Source organism: Narcine bancroftii, chromosome 3, assembly GCF_036971445.1.
Source record: "Narcine bancroftii isolate sNarBan1 chromosome 3, sNarBan1.hap1, whole genome shotgun sequence".
In the NCBI taxonomy this organism is placed as follows: domain Eukaryota; kingdom Metazoa; phylum Chordata; class Chondrichthyes; order Torpediniformes; family Narcinidae; genus Narcine; species Narcine bancroftii.
This window is the reverse complement of record NC_091471.1, coordinates 167,233,866-167,261,115: the sequence shown is the minus strand read 5'-3', so window position 1 is coordinate 167,261,115 and position 27,250 is coordinate 167,233,866. Positions and strand designations below refer to the sequence as shown.

General features: G+C 37.6%; 1 protein-coding gene and 1 long non-coding RNA gene across 5 annotated transcripts in view; one reads left to right on the top strand and one right to left on the bottom strand.

The window, feature by feature from the left end:
- Window positions 1–27,250, top strand: part of tbck (TBC1 domain containing kinase) — a 278,142-nt gene that overhangs the window by 48,256 nt on the left and 202,636 nt on the right. For all 4 annotated transcript variants that reach the window (XM_069925750.1, XM_069925752.1, XM_069925751.1 and 1 more), the window contains 9 exons: window positions 484–625; window positions 11,600–11,660; window positions 11,743–11,804; window positions 14,489–14,550; window positions 19,677–19,825; window positions 19,912–20,044; window positions 22,028–22,127; window positions 23,084–23,133; window positions 26,797–26,926. In XM_069925750.1, coding sequence (XP_069781851.1) covers window positions 484–625; window positions 11,600–11,660; window positions 11,743–11,804; window positions 14,489–14,550; window positions 19,677–19,825; window positions 19,912–20,044; window positions 22,028–22,127; window positions 23,084–23,133; window positions 26,797–26,926 — 889 coding nt within the window. The remainder of the gene's footprint in view (window positions 1–483; window positions 626–11,599; window positions 11,661–11,742; window positions 11,805–14,488; window positions 14,551–19,676; window positions 19,826–19,911; window positions 20,045–22,027; window positions 22,128–23,083; window positions 23,134–26,796; window positions 26,927–27,250) is intronic.
- On the bottom strand, window positions 19,430–20,584 carry LOC138757812 (uncharacterized). The gene is made up of 2 exons (XR_011353904.1): window positions 19,956–20,584; window positions 19,430–19,817 (listed from the first exon to the last, which is right to left on the bottom strand). It is a non-coding gene; the product is annotated as an uncharacterized lncRNA (long non-coding RNA).

Sequence of the window (27,250 nt, the reverse complement as noted above, 5' to 3'; positions counted from 1 at the left end):
TCTGGTCTTTGACACATTGCTGTTTATAGAACCATGCCATGTTCAAATTAGCCTTCCAACTTTATGACAATGGCTGTGTTTAAAGGTTGTTAAGGAGCATTTATAAATAGTCTTTAATGTAAATTACTGAGAAAATAATTTTAACAGTGCATTGGGAAGAAAAACTGAAATTGAGAATTGGAGATCTTGTTGGATTGAATTGAGTGATTGTATCAATGCATACATACCCAATTGGTTTTCTCTTTCTAAATGAATTTGTGGATTAAAATGATTTCCCTGGACAAACTTTTGAGGTGGACCAAATAAAACCTGATTTGAAGAAGTACATCTGATTCACTCAAAAATGAAATTTCCCATTTTTAATATATTAAAAAAACTACTTAAGAAGCTGTTCAACTAAGAAAGGAATACATCAATGTCTTCAACTAGATGGTTGCCTTACTCTTAATCTGTCAGCTAATAGTATGTATGGCTTCTGTTAAGGTATCCTTCCTATTTGGCGCCTGAGGTTATTGCTCAAGGAATGGTGAAGCCCATTGATCAAACAAAGATTGAGAGTTCTTCACCCTCAGGCCCAAAGGTCGATGTGTGGTCACTTGGTATGATACTCCTTGAACTCTGTGTGGTATGTGGCAGAATTGTTTGTTTGCTCTTTTAATAATCGAGCTTAACCTTGTGGTACAACATATTTTAGTGATACAAATTGTATTATAAACAGGAATATTTGTGTCTAACCAATTCTCATAGAGGATTAAAGTTATAAAATTCTAGGGACTCGAAGTGACTGTTTTTTTCTGTTGAAATATTGTATCCAAACTAATCTTCCAAGAAAAAACTGAAGAAATATATTGGGGAGGCTAAAAGAAGACATGAGGTTGCTTTGGCAGACAATGTGAAGGAAAATCCTAAGGATTTCTGCAGGTACATTAAGAGAAAAAGGTTAGTAAGGGATAAAATTGGTCCCCTTGAAGATCAGAGTGGTTGGATGAGTTTGTATGAAGCCAGAAGAGATGGGGAGATTTAAATGATTTTTTTTTTTTGCATCAGTATTTACTCGGGAAACTAGCACAGAGATTAGGAAAGTAAGGAAAATAAGCAGTGAGGTTATGGAACCTATACAGATTATAGAGAAGGGGGTACTTGCTTGTCTTAAAACAAATAAGGATGGATAAATCCCCAGGGTCTGACAGAATATTCTCTCAGACCTTGAGGGAGGCAAGTGTAGTAATTGAAGGGGCTCTGGCAGAAATATTTAAAATGTCCTTAGCCACGGATGTGTTGCTGGAGAATTGGAGGGTATCTCATGTTGTTCCGGTGTTTAAAAAAGGCTCCAAAAGAAATCCTGGAAATTATAGGCTGGTGAGCCTGATGTCAATAGACAATAAATTATTGGAAGTTGTTCTAAGAGATTAGATATACAAGTATTTGCATGGCCAGGGACAGATTAGAGATATGGCTTTGTGTGTGGTAGGTCATGTTTAACCAATCTGATTAAGTTTTTCGAGGAGGTTACCAAGAAAGTAGATGAAGGAAAGGCAGTGGATGTTGTGACGGGCCGAGATGTCCACAAAACCTAGCAGCAATAGAAATTCACCTAGACAAATGGTTACTTAAACAAAAGTTGCTTCTAATTTTCTTTAAACATAAAAATTTCTAATTCTAAGCACACATGTGTGTAATGCGTGTGTAAATTCAGAAAAGTTATTTGATTCACAGTCCAAACTCACTTCTCACTTCTCCAAGTTTACCGGTATCAGGCAATTCTTATACTGTGCACAGAATTTATCATTTATGAATCTTCACCAGGCTTTGGTACTTGAAAGGTAAATGGTTACCGCTCAGGAAGGTTCATATTGGTTTTTAGAGAGATTTGTTGCTCATTGGACACCCACAACGGTTTCCTTCCGATCAGCCACTTCAGTGTCTTGCCAAAGAAATTTGCCCCATCAGGGTTTTCCAGGTGATAACTTCTTTCCTCCAGGTTACCACAGAGTTCCTCTTTGTTTCCCTTATTTCAAGTGAAACATTATACATCCAGCCATCTCCTCTTATATGGACTAAAAGGGCTTTGAACAGGCTGAACAAAGAACTCACAACCCATCTTCAAAATGGGGTTTTTCCACAAGCTTGCCAGCTTGTCATGTTCCAGTCCCAGCTGCCCAGCTGCTGCTGCTGATCTGTAAACTCAATTCTCTCTCTCTCTCTCTCTCTCTCTCTCTCTCTCTCTCTCTCTCTCTCTCTCTCTCTCTCTCTCTCTCTCTCTCTCTCTCTCTCTCTCTCTCTCTCTCTCTCTCCCCCCGGACCAATCTTCTGAGTTCATTCATCTGTTGCTATCCAAAAGAATAATTCATTACTCCACAACATGTCTAATTAACACCTACTTGTGAAGTATCTATAGGCATTCTTCAAAGTTTTTGCAAAGCCACTTGGAGCCTGGACTGTCTGGCTTGAGCAGAGCTCTGGCATTTTAAATGAGATCTGTGTTGTGAAGTGTTTGTTTTGACCTACACTAAAAAACCTACCACAATTTATCTTCCAAAAACATATCTATACATAATATAAAATATAACTTAATCTGTTACAAAATGTTGTCTACATGGACTTCAGTAAGGCCTTAAACAAGGACCCATATCGGAGGGTAGACAGGAAGGTTGAGACGTCAGTTATTCATTGTGAGGTAGAAAACTGATTTGACTTTGATTATACAGGAGAAGCTAGAGAGTGGTAGTGGATGATTACTTCTCAGACTGGAGGCCTGAAACTAGTGGAGTGCCTCAGGGATCAGTGCAAGGATCATTGTTGTTTGTCATCTATATCAATGATCTGGATTTTAATGTGGTAAATTAGATCAGCAAGTTTGCAGATGACACTAAGATTGGAGACATTGTGGACAGCAGGAGGCTTTCAAGGCTTGCAGAGGGATCTTGAACAGCTGTTAAAATAGCAGATGGAATTTAATGCAGACAGATGTGAGGTTTTACATTTTGGAAGGACAAGCCAATAAAGGACATACACAATAAATGGTTGGGCACTGGGGAGTGCAGTAGAACAGAGGGATCTAGAAATAAAGATACAGGTACACTATCTGGAAACCTTGGGGGACAGTATGTTCTGAATTTCGGATTTTTTCAGATTTCGGAAAGCCAGATTTAAGACCACCCAAATTGTGCTACTGTATCCATTCCCACCCCCTTCCAATCGTGCTGCAGGTCTCCCTCCCTTACCTGCTCGACTCGCACTGCCGGTCTCCCCATCTCTCGCCCCCCCAACTCGCGCTGCCGGTCTCTCGCCCGCCTGACTTGCGCTGCCGGTCTCTCACCCACCCGACTCGCGCTGCCGGTCTCTCCCCCTCACCCACCCGACTCACACTGCCAATTCTCTCCCCACTTGCTGGATTTTGGAGCTTTCCGGATTTTAGATGTCCAGATAAAAGATTGTGTACCTGTACTTAATCCCTGAAAATGGCATCACTGGTTGGTAGGGTTATAAAGACATTGTTGAGGCCAAATTTGGAGTATTGCGTGAAGTTTTGGTCACTTAACATCAGGAAAGATATCAATAAGTTGGAAAGAGTGCAAAGAAGATTTACTAAGATGTTGTCTAGTCATCAGGAACTGAATTACAGGGAAATATTAAATAGGTTAGACCTTTGTTCCCTGAAGTGTAGAATAATGAGGGGAGATTTGATACAGATATTTAAAATTATAAGGGGTGTAAAATTATGGGGTGGCATGGTTTGTGCAGTGTTTAGTCCAGTGCCGGCAATTGGGTCAGGGGTTCGAATCCTGCATTGTCCGTGAACTACTCTTTGCAGACGATGCCGCTTTAGTTGCCCATTCAGAGCCAGCTCTTCAGCGCTTGACGTCCTGTTTTGCGGAAACTGCCAAAATGTTTGGCCTGGAAGTCAGCCTGAAGAAAACTGAGGTCCTCCATCAGCCAGCTCCCCACCATGACTACCAGCCCCCCCACATCTCCATCGGGCACACAAATCTCAAAACGGTCAACCAGTTTGCATCAGATGCAAGGATCGACAACGAGATAGACAACAGACTCGCCAAGGCAAATAGCGCCTTTGGAAGACTACACAAAAGAGTCTGGAAAAACAACCAACTGAAAAACCTCACAAAGATAAGCGTATACATAGCCGTTGTCATACCCACACTCCTGTTCGGCTCCGAATCATGGGTCCTCTACCGGCACCACCTACGGCTCCTAGAACGCTTCCACCAGCGTTGTCTCCACTCCATCCTCAACATTCATTGGAGCGCTTTCATCCCTAACGTCGAAGTACTCGAGATGGCAGAGGTCGACAGCATCGGGTCCACGCTGCTGAAGATCCAGCTGCGCTGGGTGGGTCACGTCTCCAGAATGGAGGACCATCGCCTTCCCAAGATCGTGTTATACGGCGAGCTCTCCACTGGCCATCGTGACAGAGGTGCACCAAAGAAAAGGTACAAGGACTGCCTAAAGAAATCTCTTGGTGCCTGCCACATTGACCACCGCCAGTGGGCTGATATCGCCTCAAACCGTGCATCTTGGCGCCTCACAGTTTGGCGGGCAGCAACCTCCTTTGAAGAAGACCGCAGAGCCCACCTCACTGACAAAAGGCAAAGGAGGAAAAACCCAACACCCAACCCCAACCAACCAATTTTCCCCTGCAACTGCTGCAACCGTGTCTGCCTGTCCCGCATCGGACTTGTCAGCCACCAACGAGCCTGCAGCTGACGTGGACATTTTACCCCCTCCATAAATCTTCGTCCACGAAGCCAAGCCAAAGAAAAAAGAAGAAAAAATGTCTAAATAAATAAATAAAGTTTGATACATTTTTTAAAAACAGAGTAATTATATAGGTAGGCTTTTTCCATTGAGGGTAGGTGAAATACAGACCAGAGGCCATGGGTTAATGGTGAAAGGGGAAAAGTTTAGGGGAATATTGGGGGAACTTCTTCACACAGAGAGTGGTGGGTGTCTAGAACAAGCTGCCAGCTGAAGTGGTGAATGTTGGCTCAATTTTAATTTTATGAAGAATTTGGACAGGTACATGGATAGAAAGGTTTTGGATGCCTATGGACTGGGTGCAAGTCAGCAAGAAAAGGCAGAATAATAATTCAGCACAGACGAGAAGGATCAAAGCACTTGTTTCTGTGCTGTAATGTTTTATAGTTATTTGGTTCTTTCTGTTATCCACCTAAAAGAATATGGGACTGGATTTTAAAATCATGTTGGGATTGCATATGATTGATGGAGGTGAACTTTTGCATGCAGGAGAATTTGGTATCAGAGCAGAACTTCTCTGTGGCTTTTTTCATTCAGCAATTGGATTTCTGTACAATTCCTGAGTTTCCCCATGAAGCCCCAACCCTGATTTTAAATCAAATGAACTCAATTTTTGTATTTAAAGTGATACTCCTAAAATATATTTTTAATTCAAAAATGAAAATTGAGAAAATTGATATAGTACAATGAGAATGTGAGGGGACTCAGCAGGTCAGGTAGCATTCATGGGTAGAAATGGTTGGTCAACGTTTTGGGTTGGGACCCTTTATTGAGACTGAATAGGAAGCGGTTATATCAGGTTATATTAATGGGCAGGAAGGCTGAGGTGATAGGGTGTTAGATAGAATGTGGAGTCAAGTGGAAGGAAAGACTACTTGATCAAGGTGGGAGGTTAGTAAGATAAGAAAAAGTAAAGAGCTAGAAATAGTGAAATTAGATAGAGGTGGAAGTGACCTAAAATTGGTAAAAAGGATGTTCATGCTATTGGGCTTAAGACTGTCCAGGAGGAATATCTGTGTAAGAGAAAGTAAGATGGTTGGCAACCAGGAGTTCCAGGTTGGACTAATAGAGTGAAGATGTTTGGTGAACCATTCACCAAATCCAGTACCTGCTAGAGGCTGTCCTAGATGGATATTGTTACCAAGAGACTGAAATAAGGCATATTGAAAATAGCAGAAACAATGGGACCTGAATGTGATCCACATTTGAAGAGCTCATGTAGAATAGTCATTGAATTTTGCATCTCGTAAACACATACTTTGGCCCACCTTTTTCACATCAAATTTGGCTACCTAAGCTAGTACCATTTGTTTTCATTTGGCTGAAATTCCTCCAAAGCTTTCTTATCTATTTATGCATCTGATGTCTTTTAACCATTGCAATTTTACTTCCCTCTACCAGCTCCTCTAACAGCTTGTTTCGTATACCCACTACTCTCTGCATGAGAAAGGTGCACCTTTTAAATTTTCCCCTTTCACCTTAAATTTATACCCTCTAGTTTTAATTAAAGGTCTCTTTCCAACTGTTTTCTCCATATTGAGACCCTTCACGGTGGTCTCCAAACTCAGTGTACTTTATTCTTTTGATCAAGTTAAACCTATATTCTACCAGCAATGACTATATTAATATTCAAACATTGACATGTTTCTGCATCAGCCAGTCCGCTACAAAGAGCTATTTGCTCCACTATTTGTAATGGGTCTCCATAATACTATTCACAAATGGGCAGTCAGAGTCACATAATGAATGTGATTAAGCTTTAAAAATAATTAATGTGCCTGAGAAAGTGAAAGGTGTTTCTTCTATATCAGCTGCATTTCAGTTGAACTTGGGGACAATTATAACTTATGCAGAATTAAGAGACTACAAGTTTCAGCTCGGGCATTTCTTCAACAGTCTTGGCACTTTAAGCATTGAGACACCTTTCTTTCTCATGAACAAGACTTTGTTCTGTCACCTCATGGTATCAGAATGGAGTCCTCTATCTGATAGTTTGTTCAGGAGAAAAAAATACAATTTTTTAATCTATAAAACATTTTGAAGTCCTCACGATAATTTTATCTTGTTCATGCTTTTGCTTGTCTGACTTCCCTCTGCTTCCCACCCCCCAAAACCACCTTGCACAATAATATTATAAGAATTAATCTTGGATTTAGATCATTAAAATGAATTCTGAATAGATACCAGTTTGCAAACACGAATGACGCAGATGTGAAACTGAAGCCCTCAACTTTTCATCCTTATGGAAAATATTAAAACTGAATAGTGATGGAATTGCAAGAGGTGAACCAGTGTAAGACATTTTGGTTTGAGATTTGTCAATGGTAGATTTTCAGTCCCTATTGTTTTTCTGCATTTATTTTGGTAATTGAGATAATATATATTTTCAACACCGTATGTGAGCGAAATGAACATCATACTCTTCCAATGAGTTTACAATTGGGAGCAATTATTCCTGAAGCTTGTATGTACACAAATTTGGAAGCTGAAATTCAAGCTATTGAATCTTAGAGAAATACAGCACGGAAACAGGTTTTTGTCCATATTAACCAAGCTCTGATGACAGGTTTAACCCATATCCTTCTGAACCTTTCCTATACACAGCTTGTCCAACTGTATTATGAATTTAACATTTGACCCCCTTCTACCACTTTCTCAGGCAGGTCATTCAATATACCTATAATCCTCTGTGTAATGAAGGTGGCATGGATCCCTTTAAGATCATTCCTCTCTCAAAATCTATGAATTTATGCTCTCTAGTTTTATATTCTTCCACCCTCAGTAAAAGATCATGACTATTTACTTTAACTGTGCCCCTCATGATTTTATAAACCTTTATAAGGTTCAATCCTTAGCCTTGAATGCTCTAAGAAAAGTCCCAGTCTATCCAGCCTCTCCTTATAATTCAACTCCACCCCCCCTCCCCCCAGTACTGGCAACATTCTCATGAGTGTTTTCTGCACTCTTTCTAAATTTTATAGTTGAGTGACCAAAACTGAGCACAATACTCCCCGGTGTGGTTTCACCAATGACCCGCGGATGTCTCTGCTCCTGTACTCAGTGTTACCTTCATCACCCATGTCACCACTTTCATAGATCTGTGTACTTGTACTCCCAAGCCTCTTTGCTCTAGAACATTACTCAGGGCCTCACCATTAACGTTCTTTTTAAAAATCCTGCCCTTGTTTAATCTATTAAAGTGCCACACTTTCTAAAATCAAATTCATCTGCCATCCCTTGACCCACTTTCCCAGTTCCTGTTGTAATTTTAGATAATCTTCACTGTCCACTGTGCCATAAATTTTGGTGTCATCTGAAAACCTATTAACCATGCTAATGACATTGTCCTCTATTCTAACAACTTGGATGACAAATAATAGTGGACTGAGCACGGATGTCTGTAGCACATCAAATGATCATAGATCTCCAATCTGAGTAACAACCTTGTCCTGCCATCAATCCAATTCTGTATTCAGTTGACTTGCTCACCCTGGATCTGACCTTCTACAGCAGACCAGCCTGCCACTCAAGACCTTGTCAAAGGTCTTGTTAAACTCCATATAGACAACATCTGCTGCCTTGCTGTTATCAATCTGCTTGTTCACCTCCTCAACAAACTCAATTAAGTTTGAGATTTTCCATACACAAAGACATGTTTACTTTCTCTAATCAATCCTTGCCTGTCCAAATGAAAGTTAATCCTATCTTTCAGATTTCCCTTCAGAAAATTACCCACAGCTGATATTGGACTCACTGGCCCATAAATCCCTAGCATATCATTGCAGAATTTTTTCAAATAATGGTCCGACATTAGCAACTCTCCAGTCTTTGTCATCACACCTGTGGTTAACAGTTTTAGAAAAATCTCTGCCAAGTTTCTTACAATTTCTTCCATAGATTCCCATAACATCCAAGGACACACTTGATCCAGTTCCAGAGATTTATCTACTGTAGGGACCAAAAGGGGGTTACTTACCTTTCTTAGATTTGTTGTGGATGTCGGCAGCATCCCGTTGAACCAGCTGTGGGCTTCAGCAGCGTCCTTGGGGTTGACGCTGCCGTTCTCCGCCATTTTGCATCCACGCATGCGCTTTTCTCTTTTGGTTGATGCATTAAGGTCATGGTTAGGGTACTGTGTACTGGGGACAATTGGTGCATGCACAGGGGTTTTGGTGCGAGAGACTCATAGTTCGTTAGCCCATTGACTGGGGTGGCAGGTTGTATAAGAAGGGTGAGTGAGGCTTGCATATTTTTTGTTGACCATTGCTACTGTAATTTATAGGCATTTCATAGAACGTTAATAAAGATCATTACATCAGTCATAATTATCATTGTTATCAATGGAACATTACGTTATTATACATCGCTATAAGTCTTTTGTGTGTTAATAAATAAATTATTTAAAACTCATCTGGACTTGGTGATGAATCAATCAAAGCACATTACAAACAGGACCCCACCTAATCTCCAAGTGGCTTTTATGCACAGTAGTCGCTACATCTACCTTAATATGTTTTAAGACAATGGATTTTCTTTAGGATATTGCTATTTATTTTGCATAGTTCCCCATCCTCCATCTCTTTCTCTGCAGGAAATACAGATGAGAAATAACTGTTAAAGATCTCGGCCATCTCCTCTGGTTCCACACACAGCCCTTCCTTTCTATATTTAATGCTCACTTCTCCTCTCTCCTGTCCATATTCAATTAACACTTTTTGTATGTTGGTCTGCATTCCTCCCCCTGCTTTTTCTTTTAATTCGGGCACCTACCTGCTTTTTACTCATACAACGAGGAAAGGCGCAGGCCCAAAACTTTAGTTATATATCTTTACTTCCTGTGGACGCTGCGTGACCTGTTGAGTTCATACAGCATTTCTGCGTTTTTACTCTTCTTTGTCTAGTTATTCTTTAGGCCTTGTAGAATTTCTTATGCTCTTCCTTAACCTTATCTACCAGAGACATCTTGTACCCCATCCTCATTTCCCTCCCATGAACTCCTACATCCTCTATACTGCTCAAAAGATTCATTTGAATTTAATTGTATATAACTGACATTTTCCTCTTTTTATTGATCAGAGCATCAATATCTATGGTCATCCAGGGTTCCATAATCTTGCTCATCTTGCCCTTCACTCTAACAAGAACATGATTCCCCTAAATTTTCCCTTTCTCTTTTAAAAGCCTCCCACTTGCTAGATGCCCCTTTACCTACAAATAACCCCTCGTAATCAACTAGTTATTCTCTAATCTGCAGAGGGTAATGGGCTTTGCATTAATTGTATGGAATGTAAAAGTCCTCAACCAAAATACCCCATCCATACTGCACTGCATACCCACCCCAACATCAATGGAATTTGTTAAAATCCACAATGACAAGCTATAAATGCATGAAATTTTTCATAATTTGGGAGTCAACTCTTACAAAGGCCAATTTTGATGATGAAATTGTCTATCATGTATGACTGCAGCCTTCAGCCATCTATGTGAAAGTGTGTTTAAAGATGAATTCCTCAAAACCAGCACTAAGCTTATTGTCTACCAGGCAGCAATGATGCCCATCTATCTGTGCACTTGAGAGACTTGTACATTATATAACTGGCAGCTCAAGGCATTGGAGAGGAATCACCAATGTTAATCTCCTTTTTAAATATATTCCCAAAGCATCTTTTAATAGATAGAGCACCTTCTCTGACTTGAAAAGAGGATCTGACAAACTTTGAATCGCATTTGTTTGTTTTTTTCTGAGCCCTTTCTGCTAGTGCTGTGACTTTCAAATCCAGCTGCATCGTCAGATCTCTCTTTCCCTCCAGCCTTAAAATACTTTGTTCAGTAACCACTCTCAATGAAACATTTTATGTATTAATTTGCTCTCCTTATTTAATTTTCTTTTGCAATTCTATCTCTTGTTTTCCACTCCTTCTTTGTTCTTCACTTTTTAAACCAATCACAATGATCTTTTAAAATATTTAGCATAGATTTTTCTCTCCATCACTCTGTACTCTTTTTTAAATCAGATTAACACGGATAAACTATAGTTTATTTTTTAAACATTCTGAAAACTGAAACCACTGACTTCATTATCATGTCTCTCATTCCATGCTTCTTCCCTACCTACTATTGGCAGCTTCATTTCCCAAATTTATTGTGCACTAATTGATTTCCGATGGGATGAAGCCCCCAGTGTTCGGGTGAAGTCAGCCACCAAACAATATTTAAATTTGTATGAGCACAGACAATTCAATCCCCATTTATTCTGTAATAGATATTTTTTTGTATCTGCATCTTCCCATCATGCAAATACTATATGTCTGTTTTTTATCAAAACCTTCTGCATTCTTCTTTGAAAATTCACTGTGCTGTTTGTATTTTTGTGGCAAACTGCACAGACTATCTAAATTATAACCTCCCAGATGCAGAGTCACCAATGGTAGGATAGTCACATACAATTTGTCAAGCTTGCATATGTAGATCTTAATGTAATCAAAAAACGTCTAGGAGTGTGCACTGGCATAAGATTATGTGGGATAGATTTACATGCATCAAACTGCATCTGCAATTGACCTCCCAACATGTCTATTTCTATTAAACCCAATTGCATTCTTTTGTGAAAGTTCACGATGCTGATGACAGCTATTGAAATCAAAGGGAGTCTGGTGCATTGTGTGATCAGTGAATTAGCAGAATATACCAGGGGTTCATGTTAGAGAAAACACAGAATGTATCTTTAATGTATGCAGACAAGTTGTATTTAAACAATTATGATGTATGTGAATCATATGCCTGACATCTAAAATAAAATGTGACTGCTTATTGTTTTATTCAGGGTCATAAATTGCTTCAGAACATGGATATTTCTGAAAGGCTAAAATTTATCCTAAATCTAGGTATGTTACTTTTTCTGATGCTTGGTGTTATTTAGTGATCTTGTTTTTTCAACAATGTACTTATTCCTGATTTGCTTTGCAGATTGTGTGGATGACGTCTTGACTGTCATATCTGAAACACATGGCTACCTCAAGATTACCACGGTTTGCTATTCACTTGTTTGATAAATGACTGCAACATAATTGTTAATATTTTTAATTAGTTGATTTGCATTGTGACATGTTTCAATGTTTTAAAATTATTTTGAATTTTTATCTGAGAGCTAACTCCTTGTTATAGAAAAAAACAAAAAAATGCAGTGAAAATTTTCTTCAGGTCAGACAGCATCTATAAAGAGAAAAAAATTAGTTTGTGTCAATGACTTTTCATTTGTTCTGCTGAAACATTAACTCTGTTTCTATAGTATTTAGTTTTTATTTAATTTTCTTTTGCAAGTCTACTTCCTACTTTCCACTCTTGTCATATTGCCAAAGTGTATGTTTCTTATCCTCTCATATATAATTTCCCTATCCCCTCCTTGTCCATTTCAGATTAGCACGAACCCCTCTGTTCTGAGTGCCCTGCTGTGACTTTTGAAAGTCAGTGGTTATTTTTAGATCCTTTGATGCCATCTCCAAAAGGAGCCTGTTACAAAACATCTCAATCTAAAATTTCTACATCCTTTGATGCCATCTCCAAAAGGAGCCTGTTACAAAACATCTCAATCTAAAATTTCTAGATCCTTTGATACCATCTCCAAAAGGAGCCTGTTACAAAACACCTCAATCCAAGTCTATTTTCCATGTACAGGTATTTTAAGTCATTTTAGATTTAAAAAAAATGTGATTGGCAATAAACTTTCAACACTAGTCTTCAAGCTACATGACTTGGATCTCAGCACTGTCATCTCCAATTGGATCCATGACTTTCCTACGGGTCATAATCGGTGAGAATTGGTGACAATGCCTCCTCCACGATTATCCTCAACAATGGGGTGACAGAACATTATGTACTCAGCCTCCTACTATATTCCTTGTACACAAGAACGTGATAAGTAAAAATTATTGGCTTTAAAAATGAATCATGCAGGTTTAGAAAATGATAGAAATAACAGCTGAAGAATAGGAGCAGGAATAGGCTTATATATTTCCCAGATGATTATGCCAGTCATTAAGATCATACTCATTCCCAAAGTGAAATCCACTTTGCTGGCCTAACCCCAGATTTCTGATTCTCCATCCAAAAATGTTTCAATCTTAGAATTCATCATATTCAGAGCTAAGAAACTCTTCTCACCTCAATCTCAAATGGTTAACATTAGATCTATATTTTCTACTTTGTTCTATCTTCATTGAATGCTGATAAAAATCCATTAAAGTATGTTAGAGGAGTTGTTATGGAGAAGGACCTCAGGAATTGATGTGTACAATTTAAATAAGCAAACTAGATATTACTTGAGAATGGTCCAATTTACACTTGATACCTGAGGCAGAGGAAGGGGTTAGAAAGAATAGAATACTTTAAGGTAAATATACATTTTAATATAAAGAAATATAGATTTTCTTTTCCAAAGGAAATTAGGGATGTGTACAATATATTATGAATGAAATAAGAGACCCAAGCAATGCAGAATATTAATGAACAATGCTTTCAGGGAAAGATTTGCAGAAAACATTATGTATTGTCTCTTAATGGAAAGTGAATTTGGGCAGCTGGCAAGTTGAGTAAGGCATTATTGGGCCAGGCATTATTGGGCCAGGCATTATTGGGCCAGGCATTATTGGGCCAGGCATTATTGGGCCAGGCATTATTGGGCCAGGCATTATTGGGCCAGGCATTATTGGGCCAGGCATTATTGGGCCAGGCATTATTGGGCCAGGCATTGAGATATCATGTTAAAATAGATGAATTGGATGGATTACGATGAATGATTAAATAAGGTGTATTGTGGCTGTCACATACAAGGCACTATGAATCAGCCAACTCTTCCTGAACTCATTAATCCTGGATTGGCTCTATTCTTTTTGTAAATAAACAAAGTGTATATTTTGTTAAGTTTCTTGCTTCAAAGGCAGAGAGAAGTGTGAAAGCTATTTTACAAGCAAATCAATGAATGGGGATGAAATTGAAAGACAATCTCTCCCAGTTGTTGAGGGAAAAACAAAGAAACATTTTGGAAGTTGGCAGAGTTTTACAAATCAGAGCATGCACTGACAAGGGAAGGTTAAAATAAAAAGATAATCCTTTGCAATACAAAATGGCATAGAAAGAATGATGACAGAAGCAAGAAAGTTAATCTACAGCATGAATAAGGCAATTGACTTGAGTAGATAAAGAACTGGTGCAGGAACATGGCAGGTCAAACAATGCCAACACCATTTCTACCCATGGATGCTGAGTTCTTCCACCAATTCTTTGTCTGCTCAAGACACCATCATCTGCAGATTTTCTGCTTCTTTAAGGCACTTGGCCTCATCATTCAAGACAATTAAACATTAAATGAAGCATTGCCTATATTTACTCCTTTAGCTGTTTAAAGCTGTTTGATGATCTTGGCTCCATGAACTGCTTTCAGCAAATGAAGGACTGGAGAAATAGTTGTAATTGCACTCGTGAAAGACATGAGACCCAATTTAAATCACAAGACCTCCATCGTTACATCTGGACCATGCCATTGCTTGTGTAAATATTGGATAGTAAGATCAAGCATGGTGTTCTGAGTATTACTATTACCAAGGATAAAATTTGCACTCGTGCTACAATGAGTAGTTTTCCTAGATCTCCTTTCCAGTTAAATTTGCACTTTCTGTCTCTTGTTGTAATTAATATACATATCTTGTTATCAAAGGATTTACCCAAAGATGTTTTAACATTACTGAAAAAATGTTTGACCTACCAGCCTTCCAAGAGGTACGTGCTTGCTTTATATCAAGGCAAATGCCAATATGCCAAATGTGATTTTTGTTTTAATATTCTTGACAGGTGATGTCAATGATTATTGTTTTGTTTTCTTAGTGCCAGACAGAGTTAAGGTACATTAATAACACTACATCATTAGATGCTTTCTACAAATACCAATCAATGTAAGAAATAGAAGCAGGAGTTGGCCATCTGGCTCTTCGAGCCTGCTCCACCATTAATAAGATCATGGATGATCTGACCATTGACTCAACTCCACTTACTCACCTTTTCCCCATAACCCTGAATTCCCTTACTAAGTAAAAACATATCTATCTGTGTCCTAAGTATGTTTAATGAAACAGGCTCTGCTGTGGACAGAGAATTCCACAGATTGAGGAAAACCAGTTCCTCCTCATCTCTGTCCTAAATCAGTAACCTCAAAATCTTAAGGCAATGTCCCCTACCTCTAGTCTCACCTACCAGAGAAAATAACTTTTCCCCCCGTCTTATCAATCCTTTTCATAATTTTATATGTTTATACGGTAATCCCCTCTTTGAATTCCAATCAATACAGTACCTGTTGACCCAATCTCTCCTCTTAGGCTAATCCTCTCCTCACCAGAATCGACCTGGTGGATCACCTCTGCATAGCCTCTGAAGTCTATATGTCTTTTCTCAAACAAGGAAACCAGAATTGCACATAGTACTCTAGATGCAGTCTCACCAGTACCCTGTACAGTTGAAGCAGAACCTCCTTGCTCTTAAATTTAATCCCTCTAGCAATGAAGGCCAACATTGCATTTGCCTTGTAATTACTGATATTCAAAATATAAATAGTATACTTGCTCAAAATCTTACTTGCGTAAAATCTTTTAGCAGTTGCATTGCATTTATGAAAAGAAAAACTGAGAATACCAATGCAATCACCATAGAGTCTCAGATCCACTTTTTAAAAAAAATCTAATGATTAAATTTTTACTGAACTCCATTTATTTACATTGAAACTATTTTATCTTGGACCTGAAGCGAGCATTACCAATTTAAAATTTGCCAATTAAAGTCCAAGTATTCCTAATTTGTACTTTTTGGAAAATACATTCTCTGATGTCCAGGAGTTTGAACACAGACTTTTGCAAAAGATATTAGCAAAATTGAAGTACTCTGATGTTTAGAAAAAAAACCCTTTTAGATATTTTTTCATGGTGTTATGGACTAACAACCCTTTCAATTATTTTTGGGACTAAAGGGACTTTGTTAGCACTAACACATGAACAGCAATGGTAAATTCAAAATAATAGTTTTTTTATTCAACTATTAGTAACATAACATTTCTTACTTAACTCTAAATTTAACCCAACTATGTGCAGATATAAATGTGTGTGTGTGTGTGTGTGTGTGTGTGTGTGTGTGTAATAAAAGTCCCACACTGAAATGGCAATCTTTAAAAGTTCAGCATCATTTTAGTCTTGCTTGAAGGTCTTAAATTCTCAGTTCAGAAATTATAAGCACTTTTAAGCATTATGTCTTCAAGCCTTTTTACTCATTAATGTGGTTATTTTCTTCAACGATGAAATCTCAAACCCAGACAAGGGATAAACAAAGTCGCTATTTCTTCCACGATAAATTCACAAACCCAGACAAGGGTTAAACAAATGTGGTTATCTTCTTCCATGATGAAGTCACAAACCAGACAAGGGTTAAAAGAGATGGTGAAATGGTTTTTCTTATTTCAAAAGCCACTGATTCTGTGTTCCCCCTTTTCCAAGAGTAACACACAACCACAGCAACAATTCTGGTTACTGTCAACACTGTCTTTCACAAGTTTTTAACTCCCGTGTTACAGGAGCTTTGACTTCTATATTCTCTAAACTGAATTCTTCCAAAACTGAACTCAAAATGTCTGAATTCGGTCATATATTTCTCCAAATCATGTTATTGTTACATCATCACTGAGGTGAGTCCCAATTCTTGGAAACCATGACCATCAGTTTTATTTCTACAAAAATTACATGTTTCTTTTTCAAAACCATTCCATAACCTCTTACCTCATCTCCATTTGAGAAGCTTAAATGGCTTTAATTAAAACAGATTGCTTCCTTCAGCAGTTCTTGAATCGATACGGAGTGGCCAATGGGACTTACTATTGTTTTCTCCAGCTAAGATCATTCCTAAAAGAAGAATGGGAACCAATGTTGACCCCACCTGAAACTAGTAAAATGGAACAAATGGTATGGATGGAGAATACACCCAAATTTATAACAAAAATGTATTATGCTCCCCAAAGTGAAAGTGCAAAACCAGGTTTACAGATGTCAAGGGAATGATGGGAGTCAAATTTATGTGTAGTAATCTCAGAAAGAAACTGTTCAAATTGGTGTACGGACTGTATGACTTCAATTATAAACACAAGATATAGACTAGTTCAGTACAATATTCTGCACTAATTATATCTTACTCAACAGAGTTGCATAGATCAAAAGTAGAAATTTCAGAGATGTGTTTCAGATGTAAGACTGAAATAGGAACTTTTTTACATGCTACGTAGTCATGAGTAAAGCTGAGGTCATTTTGGCACGATATCACAGAAAAATTAACCAGGATTACAGGAATGGCCTTCACATGCAACCCAGAGTTATATATTTTAGGCAATTTTATTGAAATAAGCAGAAAATTGACCAAATATCAAATCTCATTTACAAAATATAATTGGCTGTAGCAAAAAAATGTATCATGATCACTTGGAAGTCCAACTCTCCTCTACTTATAGCACTGCAGAAATGAACAGCTGTATACCTATGGAAAAAACACATAATTTCAAAGAATAAATATGACACTTTTGTAAAGATCTGGCAGCCATACCTGGACCACATAGAGGCCCAAATACAGTAACAGAAAGGAATATAAATGCTGATATTATACATACCCAAAAGTGAATTCCACAACTGTATTTTATATATTTAAAAGATATGTAAGCTCTGATGGTATGCAGATCTGTATGTATAGAAGGGGGTGGGGTGGGGGGGGTGGGTAGGGCATGTTTTGGTTTTTGTTGTTGTTTGTAAGAAAAGTTTAATACATTGTGTTTTGAAAAAAAAATAATAAAATATTTAAAAAAAACAAAAGGGGGACACTGAATAAGTAGATTTCAAAAGAGAAGCCTACTTCTGACTGTCTCTTTAAGGGAAAGAGGGCAGTTTCATTGTTTAGTAAACAGATTCCAAAGTCTTCATTTAAAATAAGATTTCATCCTGGAAAGCCAGGACTTGTATGTGGCTAGAAGATTGTCACTTCTATTTGAAGAACATCTCTCAAGGGCAACTCATGGAAAGAATTGTGAGTTTAAAGAGGCCTGAAGATATGATGTGTATGTGGGACTAGAGAGGGGTGTTTGGTTCGGTGCGGACTAGAAGGGCCTAATGGCCTGTTTCCATGTTGTAATTGTTATGTTATTATGTTATGTTAATTATTTATGAGCCGAAAATTTAAGACCTTTAAGCAAGACTAAAATGATGCTGAAGTTTGAACATTGACTTTTACACACACACACACACACACACACACACACACACACACACACACACACACACACACACACACACACACACACACTTACATTTGCACATAGTGGGGTTAAATTTAGAGTTAACTTTAGAGATAAGTAAGAATTGTCATGTTATTAATAGTTTAATGAAAACTATCATTTTGAATTTTCCATTGTCTGGTGGTAAATTTTCTATTGCTATCCTTTTGTTACTGCTAACAAAATCCCTTCAATCCCTAACAAAATTAAAGGGTTGTTAGTTCATAACACTCCCATACTCACATATCTGTCAATAGCCTTATGTACAATCCCTCCAGGACCAGATTAGAAGAACAACATCTGATTTTCCATCTGGACACTTTCCAGCTAGATGGCATTAACATCGACTTTCCCAGTTTCTCCTAACCTGCTCTCCTCATCCCCCTCCCTCCTTTCCAGTTCTCCTCCCTCCCTCCCCCCTCTATTCACTTAGCCATCCCTCCTCCTCTTGATCTCTGCTGTCCCCTCCTTCCCTTCACCACTTAACACCTCCAGCCTTTGTAACCACGCCTCCTCCCATTCTTTTGTTTGGATGCCTGCTGACATTTTTCCATGCCTTGATGAAAGGCTGTAGCCCAAAACTTCGGTTATGCATCTTTGTCTTTGCCTCATAAAGGACACTGCTTGTCCTGTAGAGTTTCTCCAGCTTTGTTTTTACTTCAACCACGGTGTCTGCAGATTTTCGTGTTTTACTTACAACTTTATTCAAACAGCTGCTATGAGCAAAGCACGACCAAGACACTGCTCCGCTGGCTAAATATTTTCTTCCATTTTCACCAAAGGTTTATACGTTACTTCAGAGAATATTTACTTTTACAAATTTAAACTTGCATATTTTTTGCCTATTATTTTAATTTTTCAAAATTTATTTTCCTTGATTTTTTTTTGCCAATTGCTTGAATTCTGTATACCAGGGACTTTACTGTACATTTTATTTTTAAATGTTTGATGTTTTTTAGTTACTTAAATTTATATGAATAGTTTTTAAATGTGACCATTAATCTGGTCATAAACCACTCTGCCTCACAAGATGCCATTCAAGTGTGGAGGCCTGATTAGCTTATTCTGTTCTCCAAAGGTAGGTTTGGGCAGCAAGCAACTTACCATTCAAATAGGATATGCCCAGTATCTACCTCCAAGTTGTTATAGATGAAGCTTGGAATAACAGTTCCATTCAATTTATTAAGCAATAATACTGTCCTCTCTCTTCACTTAGCATTCATCTAACCAGACTAATTAGGGTAAAAAAAAGAATTCCTGGTCAGTGAGCAATCAACATCAAAGTAAATGCAGTCAGACAAGAAAGTCTTCAGACACTGATTGTAGTTTAATACACAAAAATGTTGGAGAAACTCGGCAGGTAACCTGCTGAGATTCTCCAGTACTTTTACATCTTAAAATCCAGTCAAATATAAAAGTTTCATACTTAATCATAGCAAGTTATTGGAAGTCCAGTTACAGTGTGAATGATTTTCCAAAACATACTCTCCTTCAGCCAATGATCTTATTCCTCTTGGCATAACGCTGCTGTGTTTGGAATTTGTTTACCTGGCAGGCCTAGTCCAGCAGAACTATTGAAAGACAATTTATTCAGCGAAACTTCTGTCTTATACACACCATTCCGCAAACCTGATGGCCTCTTTTCCTCCTCTCTTCGTTGTGCTGATCTGAGCATCCCCGATTACTTGGGAACATTCTGTAAAGGTATGGCATATTAGGGAATTATTTTTATACTATACCAGTCTTCCTAAAATGCAGTATAACTTGCTGATTTGTTTTTGTTTATGAAGATGAAGAATATCTTTCAGAAAGATCTATTGATGAAGTCTATTACCTATGGTGTTTGGCTGGAGGAGACTTGGAAAAGGAACTTGCAAGCAAAGGAATTATTTGTTCTAAGCCACCAATTTGCACATTGTCGAAGTAAGTCAGCACCTTATTCTTGCATCACCCAGCTACACCTGCATGTGTGTTTGTCAGTGAAGTGTACTTTATATTGGGGTAAAAGTCATCTGACAGTCACAGATGAGTTATATAATTTGGCGATTGTGATTGTGTAGATGACCTTTGCCCCAGATTTTATAAACCAGAGTTTCTGTCCAATCACTTTAGAATAATCGTCCAATCACTTTAGAATAATCGCAAAAATTATTGGGCATGTTCAGGGAATCAGTTGATATTTAAGGAAAATTAAAATAGAGTTGTTATCTTTTAAATGATCCCTTAGAGGCCCAATTCAGAGTGCAAACTGATGATCATTGATTGAATTTTTAAAAAATAAGCTTAAGAATTCTTAAAGACCTTGAAGATAAAGAAAAAGCAACTGTTTGTGAACAATGGATTCAGTGTTGTGAGAAAGAATGGAGCATCCATTGACAAATGTAACAGGAAACTAACTGGCTGAGGCACTTCAATGTACAAGTTATATTAAAAATCTTCAGATCGTTTATTTTATTACATCTGTCCTTGTGCAAATGTCTTTATTGCAAATGTCTGTGTACATGGAAATGATAATTGTAAACTTATGCTATTGTATGTAACATCATTCTGACAATGGAGGCATTCTTCCACCAACATAAAAAATATGGTATAAATCAGTCATTTTGCCTTTTGAGATTATCCTCTATTCAGAGAGACCCCAACTCATCTATAAACAAAGGCAAATCCATTTAACTGCTTTTGATCTATATTTCTTCATACCTTTAGCTGACAAAGGCTAAGCTTTTAGCTGGCAGTAATGCTCGGGATTTCAAATTTCACCACGCAGTTCCTATTTTAAAATATTTTAATTTTATACTGGGAACTTGTAACATAAATATTAATTCATAGATGAAAATGTATTAGCCACACCTAGTTGCTAACCTACTTTAGAGACCAGGCCTCCTTAGTGCCTGTGTAAACACTGCTGGGCTTTGGATAGAGTGTTTGCATATTCACAGAGAGTAAAATATTTGGGCAGAATCTTGTTGGGAAATACTGGCAAGTAAGTGGTAAATTACTGATATTTACACCATAAATAGAAATAGGGACTTTTTGAATCTGTGGATGCATTTCAATGAGATTTAAGAGGGACCTAAGGAGCATTGTTTTCACACAGAGGAGGTTGAATATTTTGTCATACTTCTGAAGTTATGATAGCCAAGAGAAGCAGATTATGGTGCCATGATCTATTAAGTCCATACATTTTGTAACATACCATCGACGATCGATCGATCATCACCATTTTCCACATTCTTCAGTGGCAACTTCTTCTTTTGATTCTCTTGCCTTTTATATACATTAAGGGGCAATATACAGCACAAAATTAAACTTGCAGTGTGTCTTTGGGATGAGAATTTGGATGGCAACCATGCTGTTAAAGGGAGGCAAATACAACAAAGAGATCACCGCACAAGAAAATAAAACTTGAGTCCCTGGTGCACCAATTACTGTACCACTGTGTCACTAATATATTGCATAGCATAAGAAATTTGTTAAATAAATAAGTCCTTAGATTTCCTTATTTAATACTGTTCATGATTTTGGGTGTTGTACTTCCGTATTCAGAGCAGCTATAACCATTTCTAAATTTAATAAATTTAGGCATAGAGCATGGTAATAGGCCCATGAGTCCTGCTACCCAATTTACACCCAATTAACCTGCACCCCCAGTACATTTCCAATGGTGGGAGGGAACTGGAGCCCCCGGGGAAAACCCACGCAGACAGAGCGTACAAACTCCTTAAAGAGACCGCAGGATTCAAACCCAAATCCTGATTGTTGGCATTGTAAAGGCATTGCGCTAACCACTATGCCAACTGTGCCACCCCAGATTCTGTCAGATTGTGAGTAGATTTTATTCAGTACTTTCATTTAGACTATTCTGCTTCTGCAGTAATAGCAACTCAAATTCTTGTTATGTTTAAGTTTTATATTAGAAGATGGAGAAAGTTTTGGACAAGTGAGAGATAGAAGCTTCCTGCTGGATGATACAACATTAACACTGTCTTTATGTCAACTCAAGAATGTAAGTGATAAAATTAATCACTCATTATATTTGTTTGTACATAACTTCTAGTAAATTGTAATAACTGATTACTTGTGCAGATGTGACTAAAACTAGACTAAAGATCATTAGTGTATTAATTAAATAAAAATCTTAGTTACTGTTGATTTTCAACATTTTATAGAAGTATTCAATGTATTAAAATTATGGTGTTTGGAAGAGATAACACAATAAACATTGAAACATAGATTAGAAGCTACCATACTTGGAGTCTAGAATGCAATCCTTGCACCTGCACATAAAGTCCCACGTACTGACTGTCCTCAAATGGTCTCATAGGTTAATTTGATGGTCTTTATTTTAATTTTCAAATCACAACTTTATTTAACCTATCAAAATTTTCAGTCTTCCAGTACTTTTGCTGTGCTTTGCTATCTCTTTGCCTGCCAACTATGGCACTGCTCTTTCTTTTTATCTCCCTTCATCCACCTACATAACGCTACCCCCAACACTTTAGCTTGGCCTTTAGTATTTTCCTGTCCTGATATGGTTAGCTAGCATAGTGTAACACTATTTCTGTGCTAGCAGTTGGAGTTCTTCCTGTCTCCACGAGGGTTTCCTCCCACGTTCCAAATACATACAAGGTCATGGAGTTCATTAGTCAAGTGAGTGTAATTGGCAGTGCAGGCTTGTGAGCCACAAGGGACAGTTTCTGTTTTATCTCTAAATTTAAAAAAATAATTAACCTCAGAAAATACTCTCAGAACGCAAGGGCATAACAATGGAAGTCTTGCTAATTAAAGCATTGCTCTTATTGATTACTAAATTTATAAATGGGGAAAATTAATTGGTGTATTGCATTTTATGATGGAAACCTACATATAAACCACCTTAGTATTTATTTGTTTGTATTATCAGGCTAGCTTGGTATCTTCATAACATTAACACGGTATTTTAATCCATTTATTTTTCACCAGAGATTGAAAGATGTTGCTGGAGAAGCATTTTATCCTTTGCTGGAAGATGAGTGAGTGTTGTCAATTAATTGAATCTTGGTGTGAGTTCTGATTTACTCAGGATATCAAGTTATATCAGGAGTGCCAGACTAAATCTTAATCACTTATGGAAATGCATAAGTCTCTGCTGTAATGGGAAGAGGTCAGGTCTGTGACATGTTTGTACAATAAGTTCTGATTCTGTTATGAGTGATGAACTGAGCAATTCAAGACAGAAATTGGTAAATTGCAGTTACAACTGTATATATGTTTGGATGTACTAGGACACACACCCCTTGCTGACTGTGCCTGAGACTCCTCCCACTTAACTCTGAATAAAGGCAACTGTGCCACAGCCCCTCCTCAGTCCAGGACAGTCGGCCAGCGTGGATGGACATCCATTCTATTATGAATAAAAGCCGATCAGTTTATCTACAACTTCTAGTCTTTGAAGTTATTGATAGTGCAATAAATAAATATAAAAGGATTTTATCATGAAATGATTTTCTTTGAAACAAAGGCAATATAAATCATGATCAGTAACAGTTTGTAATGACTATATTAACATACGTTAACATTTTTAATGTAGATAGGCAACTTTGCCAAGCTACATATTTACAGTGGGAGCACAATTCAACTGGTAGAATCTCTCTGATTATTCCATTGGTTGGTCCAAGTGTTCTGAGCTCAAAACACCAGTCACCCAAAATAAACAACTTTTGAAACAATGTTGAGAGATAGGTCACTTGATGTATAAAAAGTCAGGATATGAGGTGACATAACAGATGTATCCTGAACTCTGTATTAAGTGGCAGGCGTGTGTCTTTAACAGTGTTTTAATGCAATGTCCCACACCCAAAGATTGTTTTTTGATAGACTTAAAGTATATTACAGGAGATAGTTTTCTCTGATCTCCTCATGAAAGTTCCAGTGAGAGACAATTAACATGCTTCATAGCCACAATGGTTCAGAATGTTCCATGCTCATTGACTGGTCTCTCTGGTCTAACAGTATCTGTGGAATAAATTATAAGCAGATTTTATTCTGAAGGCCTAGTTCTTATCTGAATTTATGCTTGCTATATCCAAATAATTCTGTAGCCCCCTATGGAAGTATTCATGACCGCAGAATAGACCCTCAGATCCACTGTGATCTAAGTTGGCAATGTAAATGACTGAGCTGACATATTGTTTCTGTTCTTTTCTTGAGGATTTGAGTTACTTTGATTCATCCTTTTCTTTGTGTTTAATTATTTTCTGTCATTTACCATCAGCTCTGAGTTTGCATTATACCATTCCCTGAAAGAAATAAGCAATTTGCTTGTAATGTAGCTTTATAGCTGGTTAATAAAGCTATCAAAGTGGTTCTTCCAATATCCTACAGCATGTTTTAGATTGTGAATGGTATGTAATGTGCATTCAATTATACGTCACTACTGGATCTGTCAGAAACTGAAATGAAAATAATGCAGGATTGATTTTTAAACCCCTGCTGCCATCAATGACAAAGATTGTTCAACTCAAAACATTAATCTATTTACTTGTTTCACATTTCAAACAAAAAGCAAACTTACAGTTGACAATTGGAAGTAAAACAGGAAAAGCTGAAGAAGTTCAGGATTTCAATCAGACATTGCAATCAGACATTGCAGAGGAGACAAAGAGACAGTGAAGCAAAAAGAAAACTGTAGATACTGAAAATCTGGTATAGAAAATGCAAAAATACTCCATAGGTCAGGAAGCCTCTTTGGAGAGAGAAAACAAGATTAATATTTTAGGCCAAGGAGTTTTCATCAGAACTGGATAATAGAGCAAAGAGGCATGTATTAAATCACAGAGAAACTCCTTTCTGTTTTCAAAGATTATTCAAAAGCCTCAAGATTTTGTATACCCCCATAATTCCAAAGTGTCTTGTGCTCTGCCAGAGGAAAAAGCCCCAGCCTATGCAGTCTCTCCCTACTTCTCAAGCCCTTCAGTACTAATAATATCCTCAGACATGTTTTCTGAACCCTTCCAAGCTTAATGGCATCCTTCTTTAAGTTGGGCAAATCCACAGAAAATATTCAAAGTGTGATCTCACCTGTGTTTGTACAGTTGTAACACTCTTGCATTGAATGCCCTTACCAATGAAGGCAAGGATGTTAAATGCCTTCTTCACCACTCTGTCTAGCTATGGTTTTACTTTCAGGGAACTATGTACCTGTACCCCTAGGTCTGTCTGTTGTACAACATTTGCCAGGGTTCCATTATTTACTTTGCAAGTTCTGCCTTAGTTTGAGATGCTAAAATGTGTCTCCTCTCACTTGTTCATGATACCTTACATCTGCCATTCTTTAGTGCACTCTCTCAATTAATCTACATTGTTTTGTAAACGTAAACTACATTTCCCACTGGACACTTAACCACAAACTTTGGTGTCATCTGCAAACATAGTGACCATGGTAACCACATTGTCATCTAAATCATTAATGTAGATGACAAACTACAGTAGAACCAGCACGGATCCCTATGGCACACCACTGGTTATGGATCTCCAATCAGATTAAAAAACGCCCTTCACTACTGCCTTCTCTTTTCAAACACCAAGCCAATTTTGAATTCAATTGGCTATCTTACCTTGATCTGATCTGGACCAGCCTACCATGTGGGACCTTGTAAAAGGGATTACTTAAGTCCATACAGATAGTGTCCACAGCAAATGCCCCTATCAATCCCCTTGTTCCCTGCTTCAAAAACTTCTATTACATTTGTGAAAATCAAAACTCTTAATGAGATTTAAACATAGTAACATTTCGGAAAAGTTCTTACTAGTTGCTCCCATTTTGTTCCAACGTCAGTGGTTTGTGCAATCCAGCAAATTCATTTGTAGATCAGGAAAGTTTCATGACCAATTTTGTGAGTTTCATTGAGTCATGTTGGTCACAATCTGAAGAAATATAATATTACTAGGCTAATTTGTACTGATGTTTTTTCCCTTAACAAAGATAATTTCAAATATTGAAAATCACAAGTCAATCTTAACTTTTTTTAAATGTGTGTGTGGCAGGATGACATGCAACTGTTTTTGAGAAAGATAACCATATTTAAATTAATTTACTAATCGTCTAACAGACTTGAAGATAGTTCTTTTTGTTGTTGAGGCACTAACCATGAATGAGAACTTTGAGAGAACAAAATATTTGTTTTCAGCTGAAATCTCTAAACTTTCTGTTCTTTGGCTGTGTAAGGAGCATTGCGTGAACAGATGCTGGCCAAAACAAATGAAATTGATTTGTTCCCATTAATTGGCATACGACTCAATCTGCCCACATTAACAGATCTTGACGTTCCAGTTTAGGTTTTTTTCCATCAGGGAGTCATTCGTGTGAAGAACAGCCAATACAAGCCTCCAGGGTAACACAATTCAAATGGACTAAACCAATAAAAGAAAGCATACAAGTAGTTGCTTGGAATTCATGGGCCCATTTCCCAATACTAGAAGACCACAATTTAAACAATGAATCCAAGTTGGGCCCATTTCTATTGAAGTTTTAGTTTTGTTTCAGTGATATTAGTGCACCATTCCTTTGAATTTTGGTGATGACTGTTCAACTCAATTATGCCTTCAGTTAGTTATCTTTTATCCTATTGATATGCAGTATTATTCTAATATTTATAATCTTTCTAATATTTAAAATTCTTTCATTCATTTTCAAGGCAATCAACTATATCTCCTTCGAGCAGCAACCAAGAGCTTTCTGCTGCTGCCTCGCTGCCTCTCATTATTCGAGAGAAAGATACTGAGTACCAGCTAAATCGAATTATACTGTTTGACAGACTGCTAAAGGTATGATTCAAATACAAACTCTGATGCATTCACAAAGGTAGAGAAGCTGTTCAATGTTGGTCTGGCAGTATGCTTGGGAGAGGAAAGCCTTTTTTCACTGTGATTTTAATGAGAAAGTTTTAATCATTTTGCCATTATCTGAATATAATGAAGCTTTTTATGTTAGCTTTTTTGTTTTCCTTTTGCTACTGTCTTTTGGGCCATACACCACTTGCAAATTCAAATATGCACCTATTCCTTTATTTTATTCAGATGAATGGATAGGACAAGTGCTTCACCAACAAATTAGGAACTAATTTCTTGTTTCACTTTCTATATAAATTA